Source organism: Oncorhynchus gorbuscha, linkage group LG14 (assembly GCF_021184085.1).
Source record: "Oncorhynchus gorbuscha isolate QuinsamMale2020 ecotype Even-year linkage group LG14, OgorEven_v1.0, whole genome shotgun sequence".
Taxonomy (NCBI): Eukaryota; Metazoa; Chordata; class Actinopteri; order Salmoniformes; family Salmonidae; genus Oncorhynchus; species Oncorhynchus gorbuscha.
The window spans coordinates 25,537,790-25,561,455 of record NC_060186.1 but is presented as its reverse complement, the minus strand read 5'-3'; the positions used below and the strand labels follow the sequence as shown (position 1 = coordinate 25,561,455).

The window sequence follows — 23,666 nt, the reverse complement described above, 5'->3', positions numbered from 1 at the left end:
AAGATCAACTGGGTCAAATTCATTAAGGAAAACATAGCAAAATGCTATGGAAACGAGTGTTTCTTATTAGACAAGTTCAGGTAGCCCCTCCCTGTTTGATTATTAATCTTGACAAATTGAAAATGTTAATAAAGTATTTTTAAATGGTATTGGCTTGCTGATTCCCTCTGATTGAAGAGGTATGGTAATGTGGTAATGAATAGCTTCTAGCAGTGGAACCTTGCAGATAGAAATGGCATGAATAGAGCAACATTTTGCCATACGGAAGGAGAGAGAAACATTTGAAGTTAAAAGCATAAATTACCTATTAGTAATTTAATAGGATCTCTGTGGTTAAAATCTTGACAATAGATCAGACATATGATTTATTCCAGTTTATCTTTGATTACATCAACAAGGTCAGACACACCGGCAGAGAAATAGTTTGATGAATTTAATCGGGGAACTGAACCTCTAGCGAACAGTAGAGGAGCAGCAGCACAGATTTTAAAGGCAGGACAGACATACAGCCATCCATGAGATGAACTCTCCAGGTGTAGTTTGAAGGAAGTTGCGAACTAGCGTCCATTGCATTGACACAAGTTAGCAATCGCTCGTGAAACTACTTTGTACTTCCTTCAAACTTCACACAGAGACATACAAATGGTATCCATGAGTTCATCGGACTCTTGAGTAAGTAGAAAGAAGGATTGCAAAAATCACACACTATCCCTTTAAAATGTCAAGCTTAATTGCCAAAATCACTTTAAAAAGGTCATTTCTGATTGAGCCGCGAACGCGGAACATTTCCATTAAAGGCTGCATAGCCGACAAAGGGCGATGGGATTTAATCCTGGTCTCAGTCCGTGTCTGTGAGACCACATACAACACTCATAATAATAAAACTAAACACCAGCATAGACGGAGGGTACAAAGTCATTTTATAAATTCATTCACTATCCTAGAGGACTGGTCCTGAAGGATCTCATAGGAAGTTCACCTGGTATGGAGTAGGAAACTGTTGGTCCTTGTTTTGAAATTATACAATAACATTGGCCTGGTACCAAATGTTACTTAGTGCAGTAGGACTAGGGCAGGCGTTTTCAAAGTCTGAGACAGTGGGCCTCCATTCAGAGAACATCGAGACAACCGCACCCCAAAAGCTGGGACACCGCTTTTTAAAAACGTATTTATTCATTATTAGAGAACTGAATACAGTTTGATTTGGATTTCCTTACATGAAACTCTGGGGGAAAGCGTGCCTCACACTTTGAAAACCTCTGTACTAGGGATGACAGAGGATGTTTGTAGGGAGAATTGATTCCTGATCAGTATGGTCGTTGGGTCTCCTGTACGATGTGCGTGTCTCTCACTGCTCGTTCCTCCACTCTGGTTCGATCTGCTGCTGAACCTCACTCTCCTCCGTCTCCACTGGATGTGTGTGAGAGAAACAGTTAACTTCCAAAATTAAACATTTATTTTATATTTTGAAGTGTAGGTGCTTTTGTCTGTGTGTGTTACCATGGGGATCAGCCTGTAAGCAGAGGGCAGCTAGGCGTTCCACCACCTCCTCCTCTCCCTCAGCCTGGGAAGAGTCAAACCCTGTCTTCCCCCCCGCCTGGGAACAGAACTGGAGGAACCTGGAGGGGGAGAGAAGGGGGAGTGAGAGGGGTTAGGGTTCCTTAGGTGATTCATTCGTACAGTTTAAGAATGCGAACTGTCAGAATAATAGTAGAGAATTTCCTGTCTTCGGTCAGTTAGGTTCACCACTTTATTTTAAGAATGTGAAATGTCAAAATAATAGTAGAGAGAACGATTTATTTCAGCTTTTATTTCTTTCATCACATTCCCAGTGGGTCAGAAGTTTACATACACTCAATTAGTATTTGGGAGCATTGCCTTTAAATTGCTTAACTTGGGTCAAACGTTTCAGGTAGCCTTCCACAAGCTTCACAATAAGTTGGGTGAATTCTGGCCCATTCCTCCTGACAGAGCTGGTGTAAGGGAGTCAGGTTTGTAGGCCTTCTTGCTCGCACACACTTTTTCAGTTCTGCCCACAAATGTTCTATAGGATTGAGGTCAGGTCTTTATGATGGCCACTCCAATACTTAGACTTTGTTGTCCTTAAGCCATTTTGCCACAACTTTGGAAGTATGCTTGAGGTCATTGTCCATTTGGAAGACTCATTTGTGACCAAGCTTTAACTTCCTGACTGATGTCTTGAGATGTTGCTTCAAAATATCCACATAATTTCCCCTCCTCATGATGCCATCTATTTTGTGAAGTGCACCAATCCCTCCTGGAGCAAAGCACCCCCACAACATGATGCTGCCACCCCTGTGATTCATGGTTGGGATGGTGTTCTTCGGCTTGCAAGCCTCCCCCTTTTTTCTCCAAACATAATGATGGTCATTATGTCCAAACAGTTCTATTTTTGTTTCATCAGACCAGAGGACACTTCTCCAAAAAGTACAATATTTGTCCCCATGTGCAGTTGCAAACTGTAGTCTGGCTTTTTTATGGCGGTTTTGGAGCAGTGGCTTCTTCCTTGCTGAGCGACCTTTCATTTTGTGTCGATATAGGACTTGTTTTACTGTGGATATAGATAATTTTGTACTGGTTTCCTCTAGCATCTTCACAAGGTCCTTTGCAGTTGTTCTGGAATTGATTTGCATTTTCCGCACCAAAGTACGTTCATCTCTAGGAGACAGAACGTGTCTCCTTCCTGAGCGGTATGACTGCTGCGTGGTCCGCAATTTTTTTTCTGAGGTCAAGGCTGATTTCTTTTGATTTCCCCATGATGTCAGGCAAAGAGACACTGTAGTCCTTGAAATACATCCACAGGTACACCTCCAATTGACTCAAAATATGTCAATTAGCCTATCGGAAGCATCTAAAGACGTGACATCATTTTCTAAGCTGTTTCAAAAGGCATAGTCAACTTTGTGTATGTAAACTTCTGAACCACTGGCATTGTGATACAGTGAATTAAATCGGTCTATAAACAATTGTTGGGAAAATAACTTGTGTCATGCACAATGTAGAGGCTGAAGAAATTCGGCTTGTCACCAAAAGCACTCACAAACTTCTACAGATGCACAATCGAGAGCATTCTGGCGGGTTGTATCACCGCCTGGTACGGCAACTGCTCCGCCCACAACCGTAAGGCTCTCCAGAGGGTAGTGAGGTCTGCACAACGCATCACCGGGGGCAAACTACCTGCCCTCCAGGACACCTACACCACCCGATGTTACAGGAAGGCCATAAAGATCATCAAGGACAACAACCACCCGAGCCACTGCCTGTTCACCCCGCTATCATCCAGAAGGCGAGGTCAGTACAGGTGCATCAAAGCTGGGACAGAGAGACTGAAAAACAGCTTCTATCTCAAGGCCATCAGACTGTTAAACAGCCAACACTAACATTGAGTGGCTGCTGCCAACACACTGACACTGACTCAACTCCAGCCACTTTAATAATGGGAATTGATGGGAAATGATGTAAATATATCACTAGCCACTTTAAACAATGCTACCTTATATAATGTTACTTACCCTACATTATTCATCTCATATGCATACGTATATACTGTACTCTATATCATCGACTGCATCCTTATGTAATACATGTATCACTAGCCACTTTAACTATGCCACTTTGTTTACATACTCATCTTATATGTATATACTGTACTCGATACCATCTACTGTATCTTGCCTATGCTGCTCTGTACCATCACTCATTCATATATCCTTATGTACATATTCTTCATCCCCTTACACTGTGTATAAGACAGTAGTTTAGGAATTGTTAGTTAGATTACTTGTTGGTTATTACTGCATTGTCGGAACTAGAAGCACAAGCATTTCGCTACACTCGCATTAACATCTGCTAACCATGTGTATGTGACAAATAAAATTAGATTTGATTTATTTAACCTTCATTTAACTAGGCAAGTCAGTTACGAACAACATTCTTATTTTACAATGACGGCCTACCCCTGCCAAACCCTCCCCTAACCCGGATGACGCTGGGCCAATTGAGCACCGCCCTATGGGACTCCCGATCACGGCCGGTTGTGATACAGCCCGGGATCATGCCAGGGTCTGTAGTGACGCCTCTAGCACTGAGATGCAGTGCCTTAGACCGCTGCTCCACTCGGGTTAGGGTCAGTACGTACCTGCCCCAGGTGGGGTCTCCTCGCAGCACTAAGGGGTTTCCCACCACAATCAGCAGGGCTTTGGCTCTGGTCACCGCCACGTTGAACCTCTGGACACAGAGAGCAGGAGGTCAGCACTGTCACTGTGGTGTGTGTGTAGATCAAACTGTTTATGCACAAAATTAAAATCCTTAGTGAACGCTGTGTGTTCATATTCAGTCAATTTTAGGTCCTGCAGGCTGTCCCCAACACATAATGCCACAAAAGTGCATTCTAATAGTGTAAAAGGCCCTTAGTTTATACTAAAAGGTTGTGTTCTATACCAATTTGAAGCGAGAAAAGTTATTTGTTTGATAAGATTAGATTTTCTCAGGGGATCCCATATAGGGTCCAAACTCCAAATTTTGGAACCACTGGTTCACAACACATGTTGTGTGTGTGCGTGCTGTGTGTGCAGTACAGTATACTGTGACACTGCCACATAACAGTGCACAAATCAAGTGATATTATGAAAAATCACCATGGAGAAATTATATGAAATAATTCTCAGCCCTATGTTTAAATAATTCAATTTTGTATGAACGATAGATGTGGCCTAAAATGAGCACTACCGCTTTAAGAAGTGCGCCCGAAAATGTATTATACGCACAAAAGTATTGTGTGAAAGATATTTGTGGACTCAGCTCGTTCAGCCACAACTATTGCTGACAGGTGTGTAAAATCGAGGCCACAGCCATGCAATCTCCATAGACAAACACTGGCAGTAGAATGGCCTTACTGAAGAGCTCCGTGACTTTCAATGTGGCACCTTCATAGGATGCCACCTTTCCAACAAGTCAGTTCGTCAAACCTCTGTCCTGCTAGAGCTGATTCTTGAAGAATATCAGTTTCAAATGTCTCATGAGCTTAGTTCAATTGCGTACCCCATCAGAAACTAAAATATAAGCTTGTTTTACTCCAATGTTTGTAAACAATGCAAATACAAAACAAACACTGTATAGCCTCAAAACACGGTTCAAACTATCATTTTGATATAATGGCTGGTCAGTCCTTGCATCCATAGCTTTGTCTATGAATTTGAGGTTAAATGTATCCAGGTCCATCCTGACTGCTTTTTTATTGGTCCAATTGAGGATCTTTTATGGAATATTTGTGTTTGTGAAAACTATGCGTTGAATTGCATTACTTGTAGACTGATTATAGTCATTTTTGCTGAAGCATATTTTTGTTGTAGAAAAGTGTTTGTTTGCGTTGGGTTTATTGAAATACATGTTACTCAATTGAAAAAAATCACCTACCCGTTTTTTGTAATGCTAGAAGTCCTCTTGAAATGGTATATTAAGTTTGTGCTTGTATGTACCTTCTCATTTTTGACGAAACCAAGGCTGAAGTATTGGTCTGTCTGGACGTACTCTGCGCTGCTGCGGACCGTCGAGACCAGGATCACCCTCCTCTCCTGACCCTGGAACTCCTCCACTGACCCCACCTAGCAGACACGCACACATCGCTTAGCTCCGTACACACATGCCTCACTAAACACATGGAAGGTGCATCACAATAGCTCAATGTAAACAACATGTTATTGATATGGCAGCACTACCGTAGCGAGCAGAAGAGAGTGTAGGGGAGATTGTTACCAAACTGTAAACCACTTTAGCTAGCTGTTAGCTAAGCATCCTGGCTAAACTGTGGGGTGAAACAATTGACTTATTCAGTTTTAATTAGCCACCGCAAACATCCGTAGCCCTTTACACTCACAACCCGTATATGGGTTTAAAACGTCAGACTTGGTCACTGATAAGTGCCTAACTTGGAACACAGTGGCTGTACAGTAACACGCAACACATTATGTCAGACCTCAGGGTCTCCGCTTTAAAGCGCTCTACGGGATTCAACTGACAGACGCTCTAAATGTGAGCGCCAAGCACAACAACAAAAAAATGCCCCAAAATCCCCAACGCAACGTTTTTGTTGTCTGAGAAAGGGGGGAATGCTGTAATTCAAGAGTACCTGATGTGTTCTGAAAGGTGAGACATTGAGGATGATAATGAACACCACTTTGATGTCAAACAAGCAAACCACACAGTCCAAATGTGCAATTCACCTTTCCATACTTATAAATCTCACGTCATCTACAGTAATCAGCATTTAGGATCGCTCTGTTATTTATTCCGTTGTGATGATAATTGGCAGCGGAACACGGGCCTGAATGATCTCATGAATCCATTCTAAGCGCAGAAAAAAAATGTTATATCCGTTTCTCTGCACTGCCTTGTGAAAGCCTAGCACTGTAAGTTGGTATTTTATAAATTAACTAGTCATGTTGGCAACAGAACAAGCTTTCAAATGATGACCGCCTGACCCAGATTGCGACTTGTAAAACGGACTGTTTTTTGGATTGCGTAAACAACAGTATTTGTGTGATGAGGATTCAGGGTTGTGTCCCAAACAAACAAATACGTGTGCCGTCGTAAGTACCGCAACGGCACAGCTAGGAGAGCTCAAAAAAATAAAAACCTAATAGTTGAAGTCTCTTTCCTTGAATAATAAAAGTGCATTGAAATGATTTAGTAACTGTCCACACTTGAGCGGTATAGCCACTTGAAGACACCAGGTAAATGTCTAATTCAAACCCTTGTAATAAAAAAAAAATAAAAAAAATCTTATTATGTTACTGAATGTATCCAGATTATTATTTACATTTTTTTTAAATAAAAGCGTCTGCTTAAAGTGCGAGTGTTAGGGTAGGGGGAGGCGGGAGGAGTGCTGTGGGATTATTTAAGATACTCTTTGGAGAGGTAGGGTTTCAGATGTTTTCAGAAAATGGGCAGGGACTCTGTCCAAGCTTCAAGGAGAAACTGGTTCCACCATTGGGGTGACAGAACAGAGAAGAGCTTGGACTGGGCTGAGCGGGAGCGGCCCTCCTGTAGGGGTGGGAGGGCAAGAGACCAGAGGTGGCAGAACGGAGTACTCGGGTTGAGGTGTAGGGTTTGAGCATAGCCTGAAGGTAGGGAGGGGCAGTTCCTCTTGCTGCTCTGTAGGCAACAATCATGGTCTAGTAGTGGATGCGAGCTTTGACTGGAAGCCAGTGGAGTGTGCGGAGGAGCGGGGTAAACTTGGGAAGGTTTGATGGCACAAGCGGGGAGCTCAGCCAAGACTGAGTTGCAGTAGTCCAGACAGGAGATGACTGGATTAGGACCTGCGTCACATCCTGTGTGAGGTGGGGTCATACTCTACGGATGTTGTGAAGCATGAACCTGGAGGAGTGAGTCACTGCTGTGATGTTTGCAGAGAACGACAGGGAATAGTCCAGGGTCATGCCAAGTTTCTTTGCACTCTAGGAGGGGGACACTGGAGTTGTCAACCGTGATTTAGAGGTCATGGAGTGGGGAGGCCTTTCCTCGGGAGGAAGAGCAACTCAGTCTTGTCGAGGTGGAGCTTGAGGTGTTGGGCAGACATTCAAGCTGAGATACTGTATCTGCTAGGCATGCAGAGATGCATGTTGCCACCTCGGTGTTAGAAAGGGGGGGGGGTATGAGTGTCATCTGCATAACAATGATAGGAGAGACCATGTGAGGATATGATGGAGGCAAGTGACTTGGTGTATAGAGAGAAGAGGAGAGGGCCTAGAACTGAGCTCTGGGGGACACCAGTAGTGATAGTACGTGGTACAGACACAGATTCTCTCCACGTCACCTGGTAGGAGCGGCCTGCCAGGTAGGATGCAATCCAAGGGTGTGCAGAGACGCCCAGACCTGAGAGGGTGGAGAGGATAATCTGATGGTTCACGGTGTCTAAGGCAGCAGATCTAGAAGGATGAGAACCAAGGAGAGAGAGTCCGCTTTGGCAGTGCGGCGAGCCTCTGTGACAGAGGAGAGCAACCTCGGTCGAGTGACCCGTCTTGAAGCCTGACTGGTTAGGGTCAAGAACATCTTTCCTATAGAGATAGCGAAAGAATCAGACGGGATGCAGCCAATTGTTACGGGATGAGTTGATGAGGGAAGTGAGAAGGTCTCCAGAGATGGGGTCGACTGGGCAGGTTGTCGGGCTGCTGTACCTCACTAGACTGGGCAGATGTCGTAAAGCTTATTTTCAAAGTGGTTGACAAAGTGGTCCAGAGAGGGGGGGGAGGATTAAGGAGGGAGGAGAAGGTGGAACCGAGTTTCCTATGGTTATATGCAGAAGCTTGAAATTCAGTTTTAGAAAGTGGCTTTAGCCGCTGATACAGAGGAAGAGAAGGTATAGAGGGAGTGAAAGGATGATAGGTCCTCTGGAAGTTTAGTTTTCCTCCTGTTCTGTAAGCATGCAATCAGTCACTCAGCCATGGAGCAGGAGGAGAGGGTCGAGCCGGACAGGAGGAAAGGGGACTGTCATAGGAAGCGGAAAGAGGAGAGTAGGGTCGAAGAGGCAGAATCAGGAAACAGGAGGGAGATTTAACAAAAAGCAGAAGAGGAGAGAGCAGTGTGGGAGAGAGAGAGAGCGACAGCGCATGAGCATCTGGGCAGGGGCTGAGTGGGTAGGGTTGGCGGAGAGGGGGACAGAAAAGGAAACAAAGTAGTGATCAGAAACCTGGTGGGGGGGTGTGCATATACTTCTCATATTTATTCTGTTTGAACCATTTTAATTTTGCCCTATCGATATAGGCCTCTTACCACAAATGTAAAAAGTTAAAGATAACAGAGTGACAGAGATTCAGTAGTGAGGAGAGAGAGACAGAGAGAGAAAGAGATTGGGACAAATCCACAGAGTTTGTGTATATCAAAATGTATATTCAACCAAAAAAAACTATGATTGCAAAGGTAAACAAACCATACATCTTTTTGCACAAGGACCACATTTAACAATTTCCACAGAACATATTACAGATACACATTTACTTGAAAAAGAGAATGACGGTTTGGCTGTTGGTGCCGTCATTCTTTTACCAAACTTAGCATCTGCACTGTTTTTGAAGTCAATGTGGATTGTTTAACTTTGCAATCATTGGTTTTTGTTTGGCATACATTTTAAAGTGAAAAAATTCTCAGCATCACTCTTACCGTGGAATTGCCCAGAGAGAGAGACAGAGAAAGAAAGAGAGATTGATTTAGTAATGTCTCCGTACCTTCAGGTCTTTGATGCTGGTCGATTTGAAGTCTTTCTCCAGCGTCTTCAAGGCTTTACGGATCTTCTCCACCTTCACACAGAAACAAACATTCTATATGAGCTTACGGCAGGGCTTTACAACTGCTGCCTCTGTAGCCATCAAATCCTTGTTACCTCTATCCTTATTTCCTCAATTCCACTCAAAACACATTGGAGGAGAGGATCTGAGGTCCCTTCCTTGCACCGCCTCCTCCAATGCGTTTTGAAAGATGCAGCCCTGTGGCCCTGTATGGTAAAAGGTGCACTATGAAGAAATTACTCCGCCATTTCCTGCTTGCTAAAATTCTAATAGTGTGCATCATTTCAATTCATTGTCGTGCCATTCATCTACCGCCATCACCTCGTGTTTCAGCATGATAATGCACGGCCCCATGTTGCAAGGATCTGTACACAATTCCCGGAAGCTGAAAATGTCCCAGTACTTCCATGGCATGGCCTTCATACTCACCAGACAAGTCACCCATTGAGCATGTTTGGGATGCTCTGAATCGACGTGTATGACCGAGTATTCCAATTCCCGCCAATATCCAGCAACTTCGCACAGCCATTGAGGAGTGGGACAACATTCCACAATCAACAGCCCGATCACCTCTATCATCTCTATGCGAAGGAGATGTGTCACGCTGTATGAGGCAAATGGTGGTCACACCAGGTACTGACTATTCTTCTGACCCACACCCCTAACTTATTTCTAAGACATCTGTGACCAACAGATGCACATATGTATTCAGTCATGTGAAATCCATAGATTAGGGCCTAAAGAATTCATTTCAATTGACTGATTTCCTTTTATGAACCGTAACTCAGTAAAATCTTTGAAATGGTTGCATGTTGTGTTTGTATTTCTGTTCAAGTATATTATATCCTATAGGGTGTAGTCCCACCTGTTTTCTATAGGGGGCGATGATACCGATGTCTTTGGGTGAGATTGTGGCGAGGCCCCTCTTGCCCTGCCCCTGCAGCAGCTTCTTGAGGTAATCCATCAGCACCTCGATCTCCGCCACGTTAAAGAAAGACGGACTGGTAGCCTCCCGCTCATCACGACCAGCTACACCATGGAACACCACTGGGAAATTCTGGGGGTAAACCAATGCTTAGCAGGCTATTAAGATTAAATTCATTGAATCAAGTCTTTTTTTGGCCCACAAGATGTGCATTTCGTCCCAGAGGATGACACATGTAAGCATGAATTAAAACACACATTTCCAAAGTGGTCCTCGATGGTGCTCCTTGTTGGTTTAAAACGGTGTTGGGATTTACGCTGAGACCTCAGAGAACGTGTGTTTGTCTGTGTACCTTCTGAGGCAGGTATTCCCAGTTGCAGTAGGAGTTCCGGATCATCTCGTTAGCAAACACCTGTAGCTCCTCCTCATAGAACAACTCGTTAGGCACCTTCAGGATAGAGGGATGAGACCTGGAGAGGGAGGGAGATAATGAAAGGAAACACAGTTTCAATTAGGGATGCTAACGGTTAACAAAAATATATATTTTACTGGTCATGCTTATCGGTCTATAGGTTAATTAGCACTTTTGTGTTACTAAATTGCCATGAGTGTATTTTCGTTAAGTCGTCATGCATGTTATTTCTCACGCACACAGCATACAAAACCTAAATAAGCTAATATATTGAGAAGTCACCTTGTCCTAGAAGAGATGTACACACGGTTATCAAAACGTCACGCCAGGGTAAGCCTACACGAAACACAGCCCTGATTTGAAGTGTTTCTAAAATCCCCTATGGGAAAAATGAATGTTGGAAAAACTATTGGAACCATTTCCTTGTTTGACTGCTAGGTTTTATGGGTATTATGACTCATACTGTGGTACTCTATTGGTTTTCATATGAACTTTCTTTCATTGTCCAGAAGCCAAAAGGCACAATCCTACACATATCAGCAACACATCCTACTTGTTGCTATTAGATATGTTTCGAAAGGAGATTTATCTCCGTCACATATGGCACCGCTCGCATTAGGTGCTGTTTAGAATGGTCTTTTCCCCCCTGAATTCAATTTTGGCAAAATGTTTGAAAATGACGTTTTATTACTATATTATTGCATGTTTCCATTAAGCTCTTTATGAAAAATGTCAGTTTCTTGTATGCATACATAGCATTTTCTGTTGGTCACGTCATTTTACTGTTTGGAAAACAATGTAACCGTTTGTTGACCGGTTAATCAGGGTCGGTTTTAGCCGGCAGCAAAATGGACCAAAATTTGCATCCCTAGTTCCAACGCTTGTCCTTATCTCCCAAAGTGCTTGTGCTGGCCTCATTAAACCAGCCTGATCAGGAGAGCTTCCGTACCTGTAGTTTCTCAGTAGTTTGGTGACGTAGCAGTTGTTGAACACTCCATTCTCCTCCTCCTTCTGATACAGAGACACATCCTTCATCAGCCTCTCCAACAGAGACACACCTAAGAGATAGATCGGGAGAGAGCGAGTCCTCGGAATCATAGCGGCTTCTACAATCTTCTCTTCTATGTCAAAGGATTTTCAAGGAGCAGGGAGAGGAATAAGAGGACAAAGAATTTGGTGGAAGTAGAGGAAGAAGGAGTGAAAAGAAGAGGAACTGACCCATGCCGTATTTCAGAGCCAGAGGAGACCGGAGGATGGGTCCCAGCTGTTTAGGGTCTCCAGCTAGAACCACCTGACCCGTCTCTGGTTGGAGCAGCCCTACACACACACACACACACACACACACACACACACACACACACACACACACACACACACACACACACACACACACACACACACACACACACACACACACACACACACACACACACACACACACACACACACACACACTTGGGCTTGTTTGACATTGCAGCCGACAGTGCAGGTGACTGCCTGATCTTCAAATCACCTTCCTTCGTAAATAGATAATGATTATTTTTAGATCAGTCACAATTTACCCATGATGCAATAAGGCAATAGGGGGTGGGGTATTTGGCCTATATGCCACGGCTAAGGGCTTATCTTAAGCACAACACAACGCCAAGTGCCTGGACACAGCCATTAGCCGTGCTATATTGGCCATATATCATATACCCCTGAGGTGCCTTATTGCTATTATAAACTGGTTACCAACTTAATTACAGTAGTAAAAATAAATGGTTATGTAATACCTGTGTTATACGGTCTAATATACCACGGCTTTCAGCCAATCAGCATTAAGCCCCCTCCCCCCTCATCCATCCCTCTCTCACCAGCCAGTGATATGATGGTCTCCGTTTCAACGGCGTGTCCCGCCTCGTCAACAAACACGTGACTGAAATGACCTGGAGGAACACCACCTGTCACCAACCTGGAGAACACATACACGAGACACATACACGAGACACAGACAGAGAGGACAAAAGTTAGTTAGCATTAGTGTCTCGCTATGGGGATTCATAGTATTAGCATCTCTCTATGGCAGTGGCCACCTACCGGTCGTTGACAATTGACTGGCATCTTCAAGGCACTCCTAGTCGATCAACACACCTTTCTGTTGAAAAGTCAACTATAAAGGCTTGCTGTCCTATTTTTCCTTTTTTAATTCATCTTGCGCTTTAGTCAGTAGGTGCACTTGATTCAGAAGCCATGCGTGTCGGGGAGGTAAAGTGTTCTCATGTAAACCATTTCATTTGCCTGAAGGGACAAATTCCCCCTACCGGGTGGACCTGGAGCTATGGCTAAATCAAGTGCGTCTACTGTGCTGGCCAGTCGGATAGCTCAAATCACTGTGCCTAGTACAACTTCCACGACCCCACAGCAAAATCTGGTACGAGCTTACGTGAGATTTGATAATACAGCAGAGCTTCAGTGAGTTACTGTTTAAGTTTTTAAATTCAGCAACTGTTTTTATTCAACAGTTACAAAACAGTAAATGCGCTTGTCCCTACTTCCCCTTGTGCTACAGCTGCAATTCATTATTAGCTAAGATGTAGCGATAGGCCTGCATTTGTATAATTAGCAGCTCGTTGTGTCTATTTTAATATCAAGGAATATTTCACTTTTCCTGGTCATAGGAACATGAATTTGTACGAGGCAGAAACATTTGTGGTGCCATCAGGTGGAAGACTGTGTCCCCCCCCCCTCTCTCTGGTCAGTCTCACCGGAGGAAAGGAGAGAGCAGGGACAGTGAGAGGCAGACAGTCTGCTGCTCTCTCCTTTCCTCTGCTGAAACAGACCATCAGATGCAGGTACCATCAGTCCAGTAAAATAAAAAAGCGAATTACTTCAATTTATACTCAGCTGTGCCTCGCAAGTGATACAACAACTGATCTATTTTGTCATCAAAGCTCGAGTTTTGAAATATAATATGGTCTGAGAAGAACAATATTGGCAGGCCAAGCATATAGCCAATATGCTGTGATAATGTATTAGGCTCATTCCTACAGAACTGTTTTTATTAGGTTAAATGTTGCATATGCTTACATTTAAGTCATGTTTAAAAATCAAATCTGAACAGCAGATCTGGGCTTGCTTTCTGACTGCGAAAGTGATCTTGACTCAGAAAAGGTTGGTTACCACTGGTCTATGGGGAACTCAGGTGTTAGTGGCTAGTGAATATCCTTACTGTCCTGCATGGCGCAGAGTGGGGATTATGATCTTGCGTTACCCTAGTGTAGCATTTTCCTATGGGGATCTCCAGTGTTAGCGACTAGCGGCTATCCTTACCGTCCGGCAGTGATTAGGGTGGTGACCACGATGCTGTACTTCATCAGTTCCTCTTTACAGGGAAACACAAAGCAATCCTGACCCAGGTTACAGCAGTCCTGAAGAGAAACAAACACACGAGAGAGGTGTTACATACACACAAAATACAAACCTCACACTGATGTACACACTCACTCACACACACCCGTATATCACTGGGCACATCTTCAGGGTTACGGGATGCGGCGTACATCCGGAACAGTTTCCTGTGTTCCAGGTGTTCTAGAAGCTTCAGAGCCAGCAGGTCTGCCGCGCTATTGGACGGAGCGCACGCCAGGATGTGGGCGTGACTCTGTGTCTTCAGCACCTGTTTGATGGCTTCAACCACTGTCACAGTCTTACCTGGGGGGAACAAACACACACAGCGTTAGTAAGTAAGTCAGAACTGCTCATAAGGCATGAGACCATCTCCTGTTTCTGTAGCGCGAGGCAGCTTGATGTACAATTACACCCCCGGGACAGGAAGCAAGCCACTGCAATAGTCTAGCTATCTCCTTAATCTCCTTAATGCTGAGTGCCAAGCAGAGACGCATCGGGTCCCATTTTTACAGTCTTTGGTATGACTCGGCCAGGGATCAAACACCCAACCTTTCAAACTTAGGGCAGACATTAACCACAAGGCAAAAATAAAATATACTGAACAAAAATATAAAATGCAACATGAAACCATTTCAAAGATTTTACTGAGTTACATTGAAGGAAATCAGTCAATTGAAATACATTCCTTAGGTCCTAATCTATGGATTTCACATGACTGGGCAGGGGCATGCGTGGGCCTGGGAACCATGGGTGGACATAGGTCCACCAACTGGGGAACCAGGCCCAGCCAATCAGAATGGGTTTTTCCCCACAAAAGGGCTTTATTACAGAGAAATACTCCTCAACACCTCCCTGCCCACCTCCTCAGATGATCCTGCAGGTGAAGAAGCTGGATGTGGAGGCCCTGGGTTGGCGTGGTTACACGTGATCTGCGGTTGTGAGGCCAGTTGGACGTAGTGCCAAATTTTCTAAAATGACTTGTGGCTTATGGTAAAGAAATGAACTTTCAATTATCTGGCAACAGCTCTGGTGTACATTCCTGCAGTCAGCATGCCAATTGCATACTCCCTCAAAACTTGAGACATCTGTGGCTTTGTGCTGTGTGACAAAACTGCATATTTTAAAGTGGCCTTTTATTGTCCTCAGCACAAGGTGCACCTGTATAATGATCACGTTGTTCAATCAGCTTCTTGATATGCTACACCTGTCAGGTGGATGGATTATCTTGGCAAAGGAGAAATGCTCACTAACAGGGATGTAAACAAATTTATGCACAAAATCTGAGAGAAATACGCCTTTTGTGCATATGGAACATTTTTAGGATCTTTTATTTCATCTCATGAAACATGGGACAAACTATGTGTTACGTTTATATTTTTGTTCAGTATAAAAGATGGTGATGCGGAGGAGGGCGCACGTTTTGCCGGTTCCTGCTCGACTTAGCTTTTTTTTTTTATGGCCATTTTTGCATGAATTATTACTTTACCCCAACCAAAAGGCCTGGATGAATGGCGATATCTGTACAATGCTGAGAGCCTGTACTGCAGCATTGAATGTCAGTAGAATGAACCCTGATGAGATGGCATGCAGGTACGAGCTCTGCAAATCCATTGATGATGCAAAAAGACAATACAGACTTAAACTTGAATTGATTTCCGACAACGCAGACTCGCGTCGCATGTGGCATGGACTACAGACTACAAAGAAAAATCCAGCTAGGCGGTATGCATTGAAGCCTCCCTCCCACACCAACTTAACACATTCTATGCTCGCTTCGAGGCAGACAACACAAAGCCATCCATTAAGACTCTCGCTGCTCTGGACGACCATGTGCTTTCGGTCTCTGAGGCTGACGCGAGGAAAACTATTAGACAGTGAATCCTCACAAAGCAGCCGGCCCAGATGGCATCTCTGGTCGTATCTCCAGAGTGTGTGCTGACCAGCTGGAGGGCGTCCACAGAACATGCCATTTCCATCGCTATTCACATGGCCGTAACACATCTATCTGGACCAGAGGAACATCTTTGTGAGAATGCTGTTCACTGAATACAGTTCAGCATTCAACACTATTGCCCCCCCCCCCAAGCTTGAGCCCTGGGTCTGGACACCAATTTCTGCAACTGGATCCTGGACTTCCAGACGGACAGAACACAGGCTGTGAGGATTGGCAAGAACACCTCCTCCACACTGACTCTGAACCCAGGGGCCCTGCCCATGGGTGTGCCCTCAGTCCTCTACTGTACTCCCTGCTCACCCACGACTGAGTGGCTTTGCACGACACCATCTCTATCGTCAAGTTTGCTGACGACGCCACGGTTGTAGGCCTGATATCCAAAAACAACGACGAGTCAGCCTATAGAAGGTGGTAAGTGAACTGCCATGGTGATGTCATGACAACAACCTCTCCCTCTATGTCAGCAAAACAAAGGAATTGATTGTTGACTTCAGGAAGCAGAGGGAACATTCCCTGATCCACATCAATTGGACTGCAGTTAGAGAGTCACATGTTTTGAGTTCAGAGGTCTTGTCATGGACAACACCACCACTCTTGTCAAGAGGGCGCCAGCAGTGTCTCTAATTCCTAAGGAGGCAGACCGGTTGCATCATGGCCTGGTACAAGAATTGCTCCATCCCACAAGGCCCTCCGGCGGGTGGTGAAGACGGCCCAGTACATCACTGGGACCGTGCTCCCACCCATCCAGGACATCTATGCAACACGGTGCTTGAGGAAGGCACGCAGCATCATCGACCCCACACACACACCCAGCCACCAGCTGCTCTCTTCCTTACCGTCAGCAGCCATCAGACTGCTGAACACTTGAACTGGACTGACCACCTGTTTGGATTCTCCACACCTTAGCACACATGCACACACATATATACATTCATTCCACACACACACACACACACACACACACACACACACACACACACACACACACACACACACACACACACACACACACACACACACAGCCTTCGGAAAGTATTCAGACCCCTTGATTTTCACATTTTGTTACGTTACAGCCTTACTCTAAAATGGATTAAATAGTTTTTTCCTCATCAATCTACACACAGTTTACAATTAGCTCATTCACTCCTCTCCCCTGTAACTATTCCCCAGGTCGTTGCTGTAAATGAGAATGCATTATCAGCCAACTTACCTGGTAAAATAACGGATAAATAAAGATAATTAAAAAACACAATAACCCATAATGGAAGGCAAAAACAGGTTTTTCTAAATTGCTAATTTATTAAAAAGAAAAAAACTGAAATATCACATTTACAGAAGTATTCAGAACCTTTACTAAGTACTTTGTTGACTCATCTTTGGCAGTGATTACAGCCTTGAGTCTGCTTGGCTATGACCCTACAAGTTTTACACACCTGTATGTGGAGTTTCTCCCATTCTCCTCTGCAGAGCCTCTCAATCTCAGTCAGGTTGGATGAGGAGCATTGCGGTACAGGTATTGTCAGCTCTCTCCAGAGATGTTCGATCATGCTCAAGTCCGGGCTCTGGCCGAGCCACTCAAGGATATTCAGAGACAAGTCCCGAAGCCACTCATGCATTGTATTGGCTGTGTGCTTAGGGTTGTTGGTCCTTTTTGGAAGGTGAACCTTCACCCCAGTCTAATATCCTGAGCGCTCTGGAGCAGGTTTTCGTCAAGGATCTCTCTGTACTTTGCCTCGATCCTGACTAGTCTCCAGGTCCCTGCCTCTGAAAAAAATCCCCACAGCATGATGCTGCCACCACTATGCTTCACCTTAGGGATGGTGCCAGGTTTCATCCAGATGTGACATTTGGCATTCAGGCCAAAGAGTTCAATCTTGGTTTCATCAGACAAGAGAATCTTGTTTCTCATGGTCAGAGCATTTAGGTGCCTTTTGGCAAACTCCAAGTGGGCTGTCATGTGCCGTTTACTGAGGAGTGGCTTCCGTCTGGTCACTCTACCATAAAGGCCTGAATGGTGGAGTGCTGCAGAGATGGTTGTCTTTCTGTAAGGTTCCCCCATCTCCACACAGGAACTCTAGAGCTCTGTTAGCATCACCTCCCTGGCCAAAGCCCTTCTCCTCGGTTGCTCAGTTTGGCCAGGTCTAGGAGACTTGGTGGTTCCAAACTTCTTCCATTTAAGAATGATGGAGGCCACTGTGTTCTTGGGGAATTTTTTTGGTACCCTTCCCCAGTTCTGTGCCTCAACATAATCCTATCTCGGAGCTCTACGGACCGTTCCTTCAACCTCATGGCTTGGTTTTTGCTCTGACATGCACTGTCAACTGTGGGACCTTATATAGACAGGTGTGTGCCTTTCCAAATCATGTCCAATCAATTCAATTTACCACAGATGGACTCCAACCAAGTTGTAGAAACATCTCAAGGATGATCAATGGAAACAGGATACACCTGAGCTAAATCATAGCAAAGGGTCTGAATACTCATGTAAATAAGGTATTTTTGTTTTTTATAAATCTGCAAAAAATTCTAAAAACCTGTTTTCTCTTTGTCATTATGGGGTATTGTGTGTAGATTGCTGAGGACGTATTTAATCCATTTTAGTATAAGGCTGTAACATCAAATGTAGAAAAAAGTCAGGGGGCCTGAATACTTTCTGAAGGCACTGTATATTAACTTAGCACACATACACACGTGTTTTACCTGTCCCAGGTGGCCCAAACACCAGGTAAGGAGCCGGTCGGGAGGATCCAGCTACAATGTTCTGGACTGCTGTGTACTGCTCTGGGTTCTGCTCTAAAGCCCTGTCATACAACCTAGTGAGAGGGGGAAGGGGGGGGGGGGGTTATGCATTGGTCAAAGGTCAAAAATGAAGTGTGGGTCGGGAAGATGGGTGGTGTGAGCTCACAAGAGAGGTTGTTTTTTGGGTGGTTGGATAGTTGGGTCTCCAGAAGGGAACAGTACGTTCCCCAGGTTGTGTCTGTCAGCCAGCTCTGTTGCTCTCTGCTGAAGCCTAGTGGTGAGACGGGTCACCGTGAACTCCACATCAAACTTCAGACCATCTACGAAGGAGGACAAAAACCTGGAGGGAGGTGGGGGGGGATAGAGAGACAGAGGCTACATTACGATTCTCGACCCTTCTCCCCCGAAGTGTACTTGCCAGGCTATTCAGACTCCTTAATCCGTTCAAACACAACGCCACACCCACGGACGTTTGTTTTAGACCCCTCCCTGAACATAAACACATTTGGGCTGTCTGATTGGTTCCAGAAACCGATGGGTTGGGCCAGTGCCAGAACACATGTGGGTGACGCTGCGTTTTCCTAGTATGTAATTGGCTTTGATACTGTGATTGGTTAGAGACAATCCAATTGCTGATGACTTTGTTTTCACCACAATCGACATCACAAAACAACTTCCAATGGATGGCAGATTCAGATTCAATTCTGTAACAAACGTTTGAGCAATTCCTTTTAGTGTGAGAGGTCAGAGTAGCAGTGTACACTTGTCCACTCCACCTCATGGGTTTAAAATAAGTTAACTGGTATAAGGAATAAGGTTGAAACTCCCTCCAGCCATGCTTTCACTAATCCAATGCTTGAGGGGGAGTGTACGAGTGCACACTTTTGAAGACGGAGTCGAGAATCGGAATGTAACCAGAGAACCATGGTAACCATGAAGAGAGCGAGCTATTGACTTATAAGATCCCTTCAGGAAGCAGCCTCCTCCAATCATGTCCTTACCTGCTGCCGAATCCCAGTTTGACGGAGTCCAGCTCCACGCGGTGGACGTAACCACGGTATTTGACCACGCCCCCCTTATTAGAGTCACCTGTCCTCGTCACCAGGATGGCGTCTCCCCGCAGGACAGACGGACGGCTCTCGGACACACCTGGTACCTGCAAGAGCACACAACATACTGGGCTGGAGATAAACCCTGCACCATCTAGTAGAGGATGAACTACGTTCCTAGTGTGTGTGTGTGTGTGTGTGTGTGTGTGTGTGTGTGTGTGTGTGTGTGTGTGTGTGTGTGTGTGTGTGTGTGTGTGTGTGTGTGTGTGTGTGTGTGTGTGTGTGTGTGTCCGGACCTGCAGCACCGTTAGTGTCTTGTTGGTCTCATCTCTGACCGTGTGTGTGTGTACATCTGTGTTTGTGTGTACCTCTAGCACCAGTAGTTTCTTGTTGGTCTTGTCTCGGAACATGGGAGTATTGGGCTTGTTGTATCTCTTAATGTCCACCTCCATCTGTAGCTCCTCTAGATACAGCAGCAGCTGGAACCGTTTAGAGTAATTCTCTCTACTCAGACCTGACTCTAGGATAGACCTGGGGGAAGAAGGGGAGGGAGAGAGAAAGAAAGAGACCTTCACAGCACCCATATTGTACACTGGCAGGGTGGTCTAGGATTACAGAGGAGAAAGAGGAGGCACTCACTGGGCATCCAGTGAAAGAGTAGAGGAGGAGGCGTGTCCTTTGAGGAACTTGATCAGATCTCGGACATATCCTGGAACTTTGTAGTCTTGGAGACGCTCCACAGCTGCCAGGTTGTTGGCTGAGAGACTGACGGGGAGAGAGAAGGAGGAGCGGAGAGGAGGAGAGTGGTAGAACAGGGTGAACCATGGAGAGAGACAGGGTTAGTTTTTTTGTAGCAGAGAGAACAGTCAATTACTCATGACTGGTGTTGATCGCTGAGCTGGAGTCAATGAATAGCATTCTCATAGGTGTTCCTTTTGTCCAGGTGTGAAAGGGCAGTGTGGAGTGCAATTGCAATTGCGTCATCTGTGGATTTGTTGGGGTGTTATGCGAATTTGAGTGGGTCCAGGGTATCCGGGATGATGGTGTTGATGTGAGCCATGACCAGCCTTTCATAGCTACCAACTTGAGTGCTAAGGGGCGGTAGTAATTTAGGCAGGTTACCTTTGCGTTCTTGGGCACAGGGACTATGGTGGTCTGCTTGAAACATGTAGGTATTACAGACTCAGTCAGGGAGAGGATGAAAATGTCAGTGAAGGCACTTGCCAGTTGGTCCACTCATTCTCTGAGTACACATCCTGGTAATCCATCTGGCCCTGTGGCCTCGTCAATGTTGACCTGTTTAATGTGTGTGTTACCAGGTGTGTGTGTGACCTACCTCTCAGGTGGTTCCCCGTCCTCTACAGTGTAAGGCAGATAATCCGTAGCGCTGATGATAGCTCTAGGTCTGTAGGGCGCAGTTGGGGCCAGCTCCCTGGCCAGCCCTGTCACATACTGGGCCTCGATGAACCGCAGCAGGTGGAAGGCAGGAGAGGAGGAGGAGGAGGAGGAGATGGAGGGTTTAAACTCAAAGACCAGAGTGGCTGGATAGAAACCCAGGAGGCTGGACTTGAACTGGAGCTGCACTTCATACCGGTCACCTGGGGAGGAGAGAGAGGGAGGGGGGATACGAGAGGGAGGGGGTTTAGTAACATATTATAGAAAGAGAGCGTGTGTGTGTGTGCACCAGCATGCGTCAGGTTCCCTGGGCCTTTCTTTTGGCCCAGACCTTTTGATGTCTGTAGATCGGTAAGGTGTTAGCAATATGGTGGAAACTTCACCACTTACATCTGTCCAGACCCTACAGAACTGTAAACATTGAAGGGTTGGGGCCAAAATGAAGGCTGAGGGAGCGATTTGGGCTGTACAACTCTTGCCTGGTTGGAGCTGTAGTAGGTCGTTGCGGGTGACTGCGGGTCTTGTTTGGTGCTAGCTGTAGTAGGTCGTTGCGGGTGACTGCGGGTCTTGTTTGGTGCTAGCTGTAGTAGGTCGTTGCGGGTGACTGCGGGTCTTGTTTGGTGCTAGCTGTAGTAGGTCGTTGAGGGTGACTGCGGGTCTTGTTTGGTGCTAGCTGTAGTAGGTCGTTGCGGGTGACTGCGGGTCTTGTTTGGTGCTAGCTGTAGAGGGTCGTTGCGGGTGACTGCGGGTCTTGTTTGGTGCTAGCTGTAGAGGGTTGTTGTGGGAGACTTTGCGTGTGTGCGTGCCTATATACAGTGTATATTATATACAGTAGTTAGTATACATTTAATATATACCACAGGAAGACTTAGGAGCCCACTCTCAATGAGTGTAGATAGCCTGCTGCTGCCATTCTGCTAATCATCAGATGGAGGAAGGATGCCCACATGGGTAGTTGGTTAAGTAGCTGATTCATTAACATATTTAAATTAACTGCATAATAAATAAATGTGACTTGCCTTTTGTGTGACAAGGGCTGGCCCCAAGCCCGTAAGGGGCCCAAGAGACAAAACAAATAAAAATGTCACAGGAGCCCACTCGCAATGTTCAAAATACACCAGAGAACATCATTTAGCCACAGAGGATCAATAATACAAAAAAAAGTCTTGTGGAATAGGTTTTATCACAAGCACATTCCGGTATCTGACAAAATTAAGGAAACAAGGTGTTGTGCCAACACGAGCTACCAGAAGCTATCAGAGCAGGTTCAATGCACCATGGCATAGTTTAGGTCCACCTGTAGAATCGATGCCAGGAAAATGCAACCCACACCATGACATACTCTTTATATTCCTTGTTTACTCAAGTATTTCCTTAACTTGGGCAGTTAACAGCATGCCTACAGTCTGGAAGGCAGCATGTGTGCCAAATCAAGTCAAATCAAATCTTATTAGTCACATGCGCCGAATACAACACCTACAGTGAAATGCTCACTATGCAAATAGTCTGGGTAGCAATTTGACTAGGTGTTCAGGAGTCTTATGGCTTTGGGGTAGAAGCTGTTTAGAAGCCTCTTGGACCTAGACTTGGCGTTCTGGTACCGCTTGCCGTGCAGTAGCAGAGAGAACAGTCTATGACTAAGGTGGATGGAGTCTGACAATTTTTAGGGCCTTCCTCTGACACCGCCTGGTATAGAAGTCCTGGATGGCAGGAAGCTTGGGCCCAGTGATGTACTGGGCCGTTCGCACTACCCTCTGTAGTGCCTTGCAGTCGGAGGCTGAGCAGTTGCCACACCAGGCAGTGATGCCACTCTCGATGGTACAGCTGTAGAACCTTTTGAGGATCTGAGGACCCATGCCAAATCTTTTTAGTTTCCTGAGGGGGAATAGGTTTTGTCGTGCTCTCTTCATAACTGTCTTCGTGTGCATGGACCATGTTAGTTTGTTGGTGATGTGGACGCCAAGGAACTTGAAGCTCTCAACCTGCTTCAATACAGCCCCGTCGATGAGAATGGGGGCATGCTCGGTCCTCTTTTCCCTGTAGTCCACAATCATCTCCTTTGTCTTGATCACATTGAGGGAGAGGTTTTTGTCCTGGCCTCCATATAGGCTGTTTCGTCGTTGTCGGTGATCATCTGCAAACTTAATGATGGTGTTGGAGTCGTGCAGTCATGAGTGAAAAGGGAGTACAGGAGGGGACTGAGCACGCACCCCTGAAGGACCATGTGTTGAGGATCAGCGTGGCAGATGTGTTGTTACCTGCCCTTACCACCTAGGGGCGGCCCGTCAGGAAGTCCAGGATCCAGTTGCAGAGGGAGGTGTTTAGTCCCAGGGTCCTTAGCTTATTGATGAGCTTTGGGGGCACTATGGTGTTGACTGCTGAGCTGTAGTCAAAGAATAGCATTTTCACATAGGTGTTCCTTTTGTCCAGATGGGAAAGGGCAGTGTGGAGTGCACTAGAGACCACATCATCTGTGGATCTTATGGGGCGGTATGCAAAT

The 23,666-nt window shown here is 45.5% G+C and overlaps 1 protein-coding gene across 1 annotated transcript in view; it reads right to left on the bottom strand.

Moving 5' to 3' along the window:
• Positions 1-418: 418 nt before the first annotated feature.
• Positions 419-23,666, bottom strand: part of LOC123994690 (putative helicase mov-10-B.1) — a 35,435-nt gene continuing 12,187 nt past the window's right edge. Inside the window, exons 6-23 of the mRNA XM_046297591.1 lie at positions 21,108-21,369; positions 20,411-20,536; positions 20,140-20,302; positions 19,724-19,878; positions 18,889-19,062; positions 18,684-18,796; positions 14,136-14,332; positions 13,952-14,049; positions 12,496-12,593; positions 11,858-11,956; positions 11,589-11,697; positions 10,580-10,697; positions 10,168-10,359; positions 9,243-9,314; positions 5,499-5,624; positions 4,160-4,248; positions 1,501-1,619; positions 419-1,410 (exon numbers count right to left, since the gene is read on the bottom strand). Of these exons, the coding sequence (XP_046153547.1) occupies positions 1,349-1,410; positions 1,501-1,619; positions 4,160-4,248; positions 5,499-5,624; positions 9,243-9,314; positions 10,168-10,359; positions 10,580-10,697; positions 11,589-11,697; positions 11,858-11,956; positions 12,496-12,593; positions 13,952-14,049; positions 14,136-14,332; positions 18,684-18,796; positions 18,889-19,062; positions 19,724-19,878; positions 20,140-20,302; positions 20,411-20,536; positions 21,108-21,369 (2,372 nt within the window). The 3' untranslated portion in view covers positions 419-1,348. The remainder of the gene's footprint in view (positions 1,411-1,500; positions 1,620-4,159; positions 4,249-5,498; positions 5,625-9,242; positions 9,315-10,167; positions 10,360-10,579; positions 10,698-11,588; positions 11,698-11,857; positions 11,957-12,495; positions 12,594-13,951; positions 14,050-14,135; positions 14,333-18,683; positions 18,797-18,888; positions 19,063-19,723; positions 19,879-20,139; positions 20,303-20,410; positions 20,537-21,107; positions 21,370-23,666) is intronic.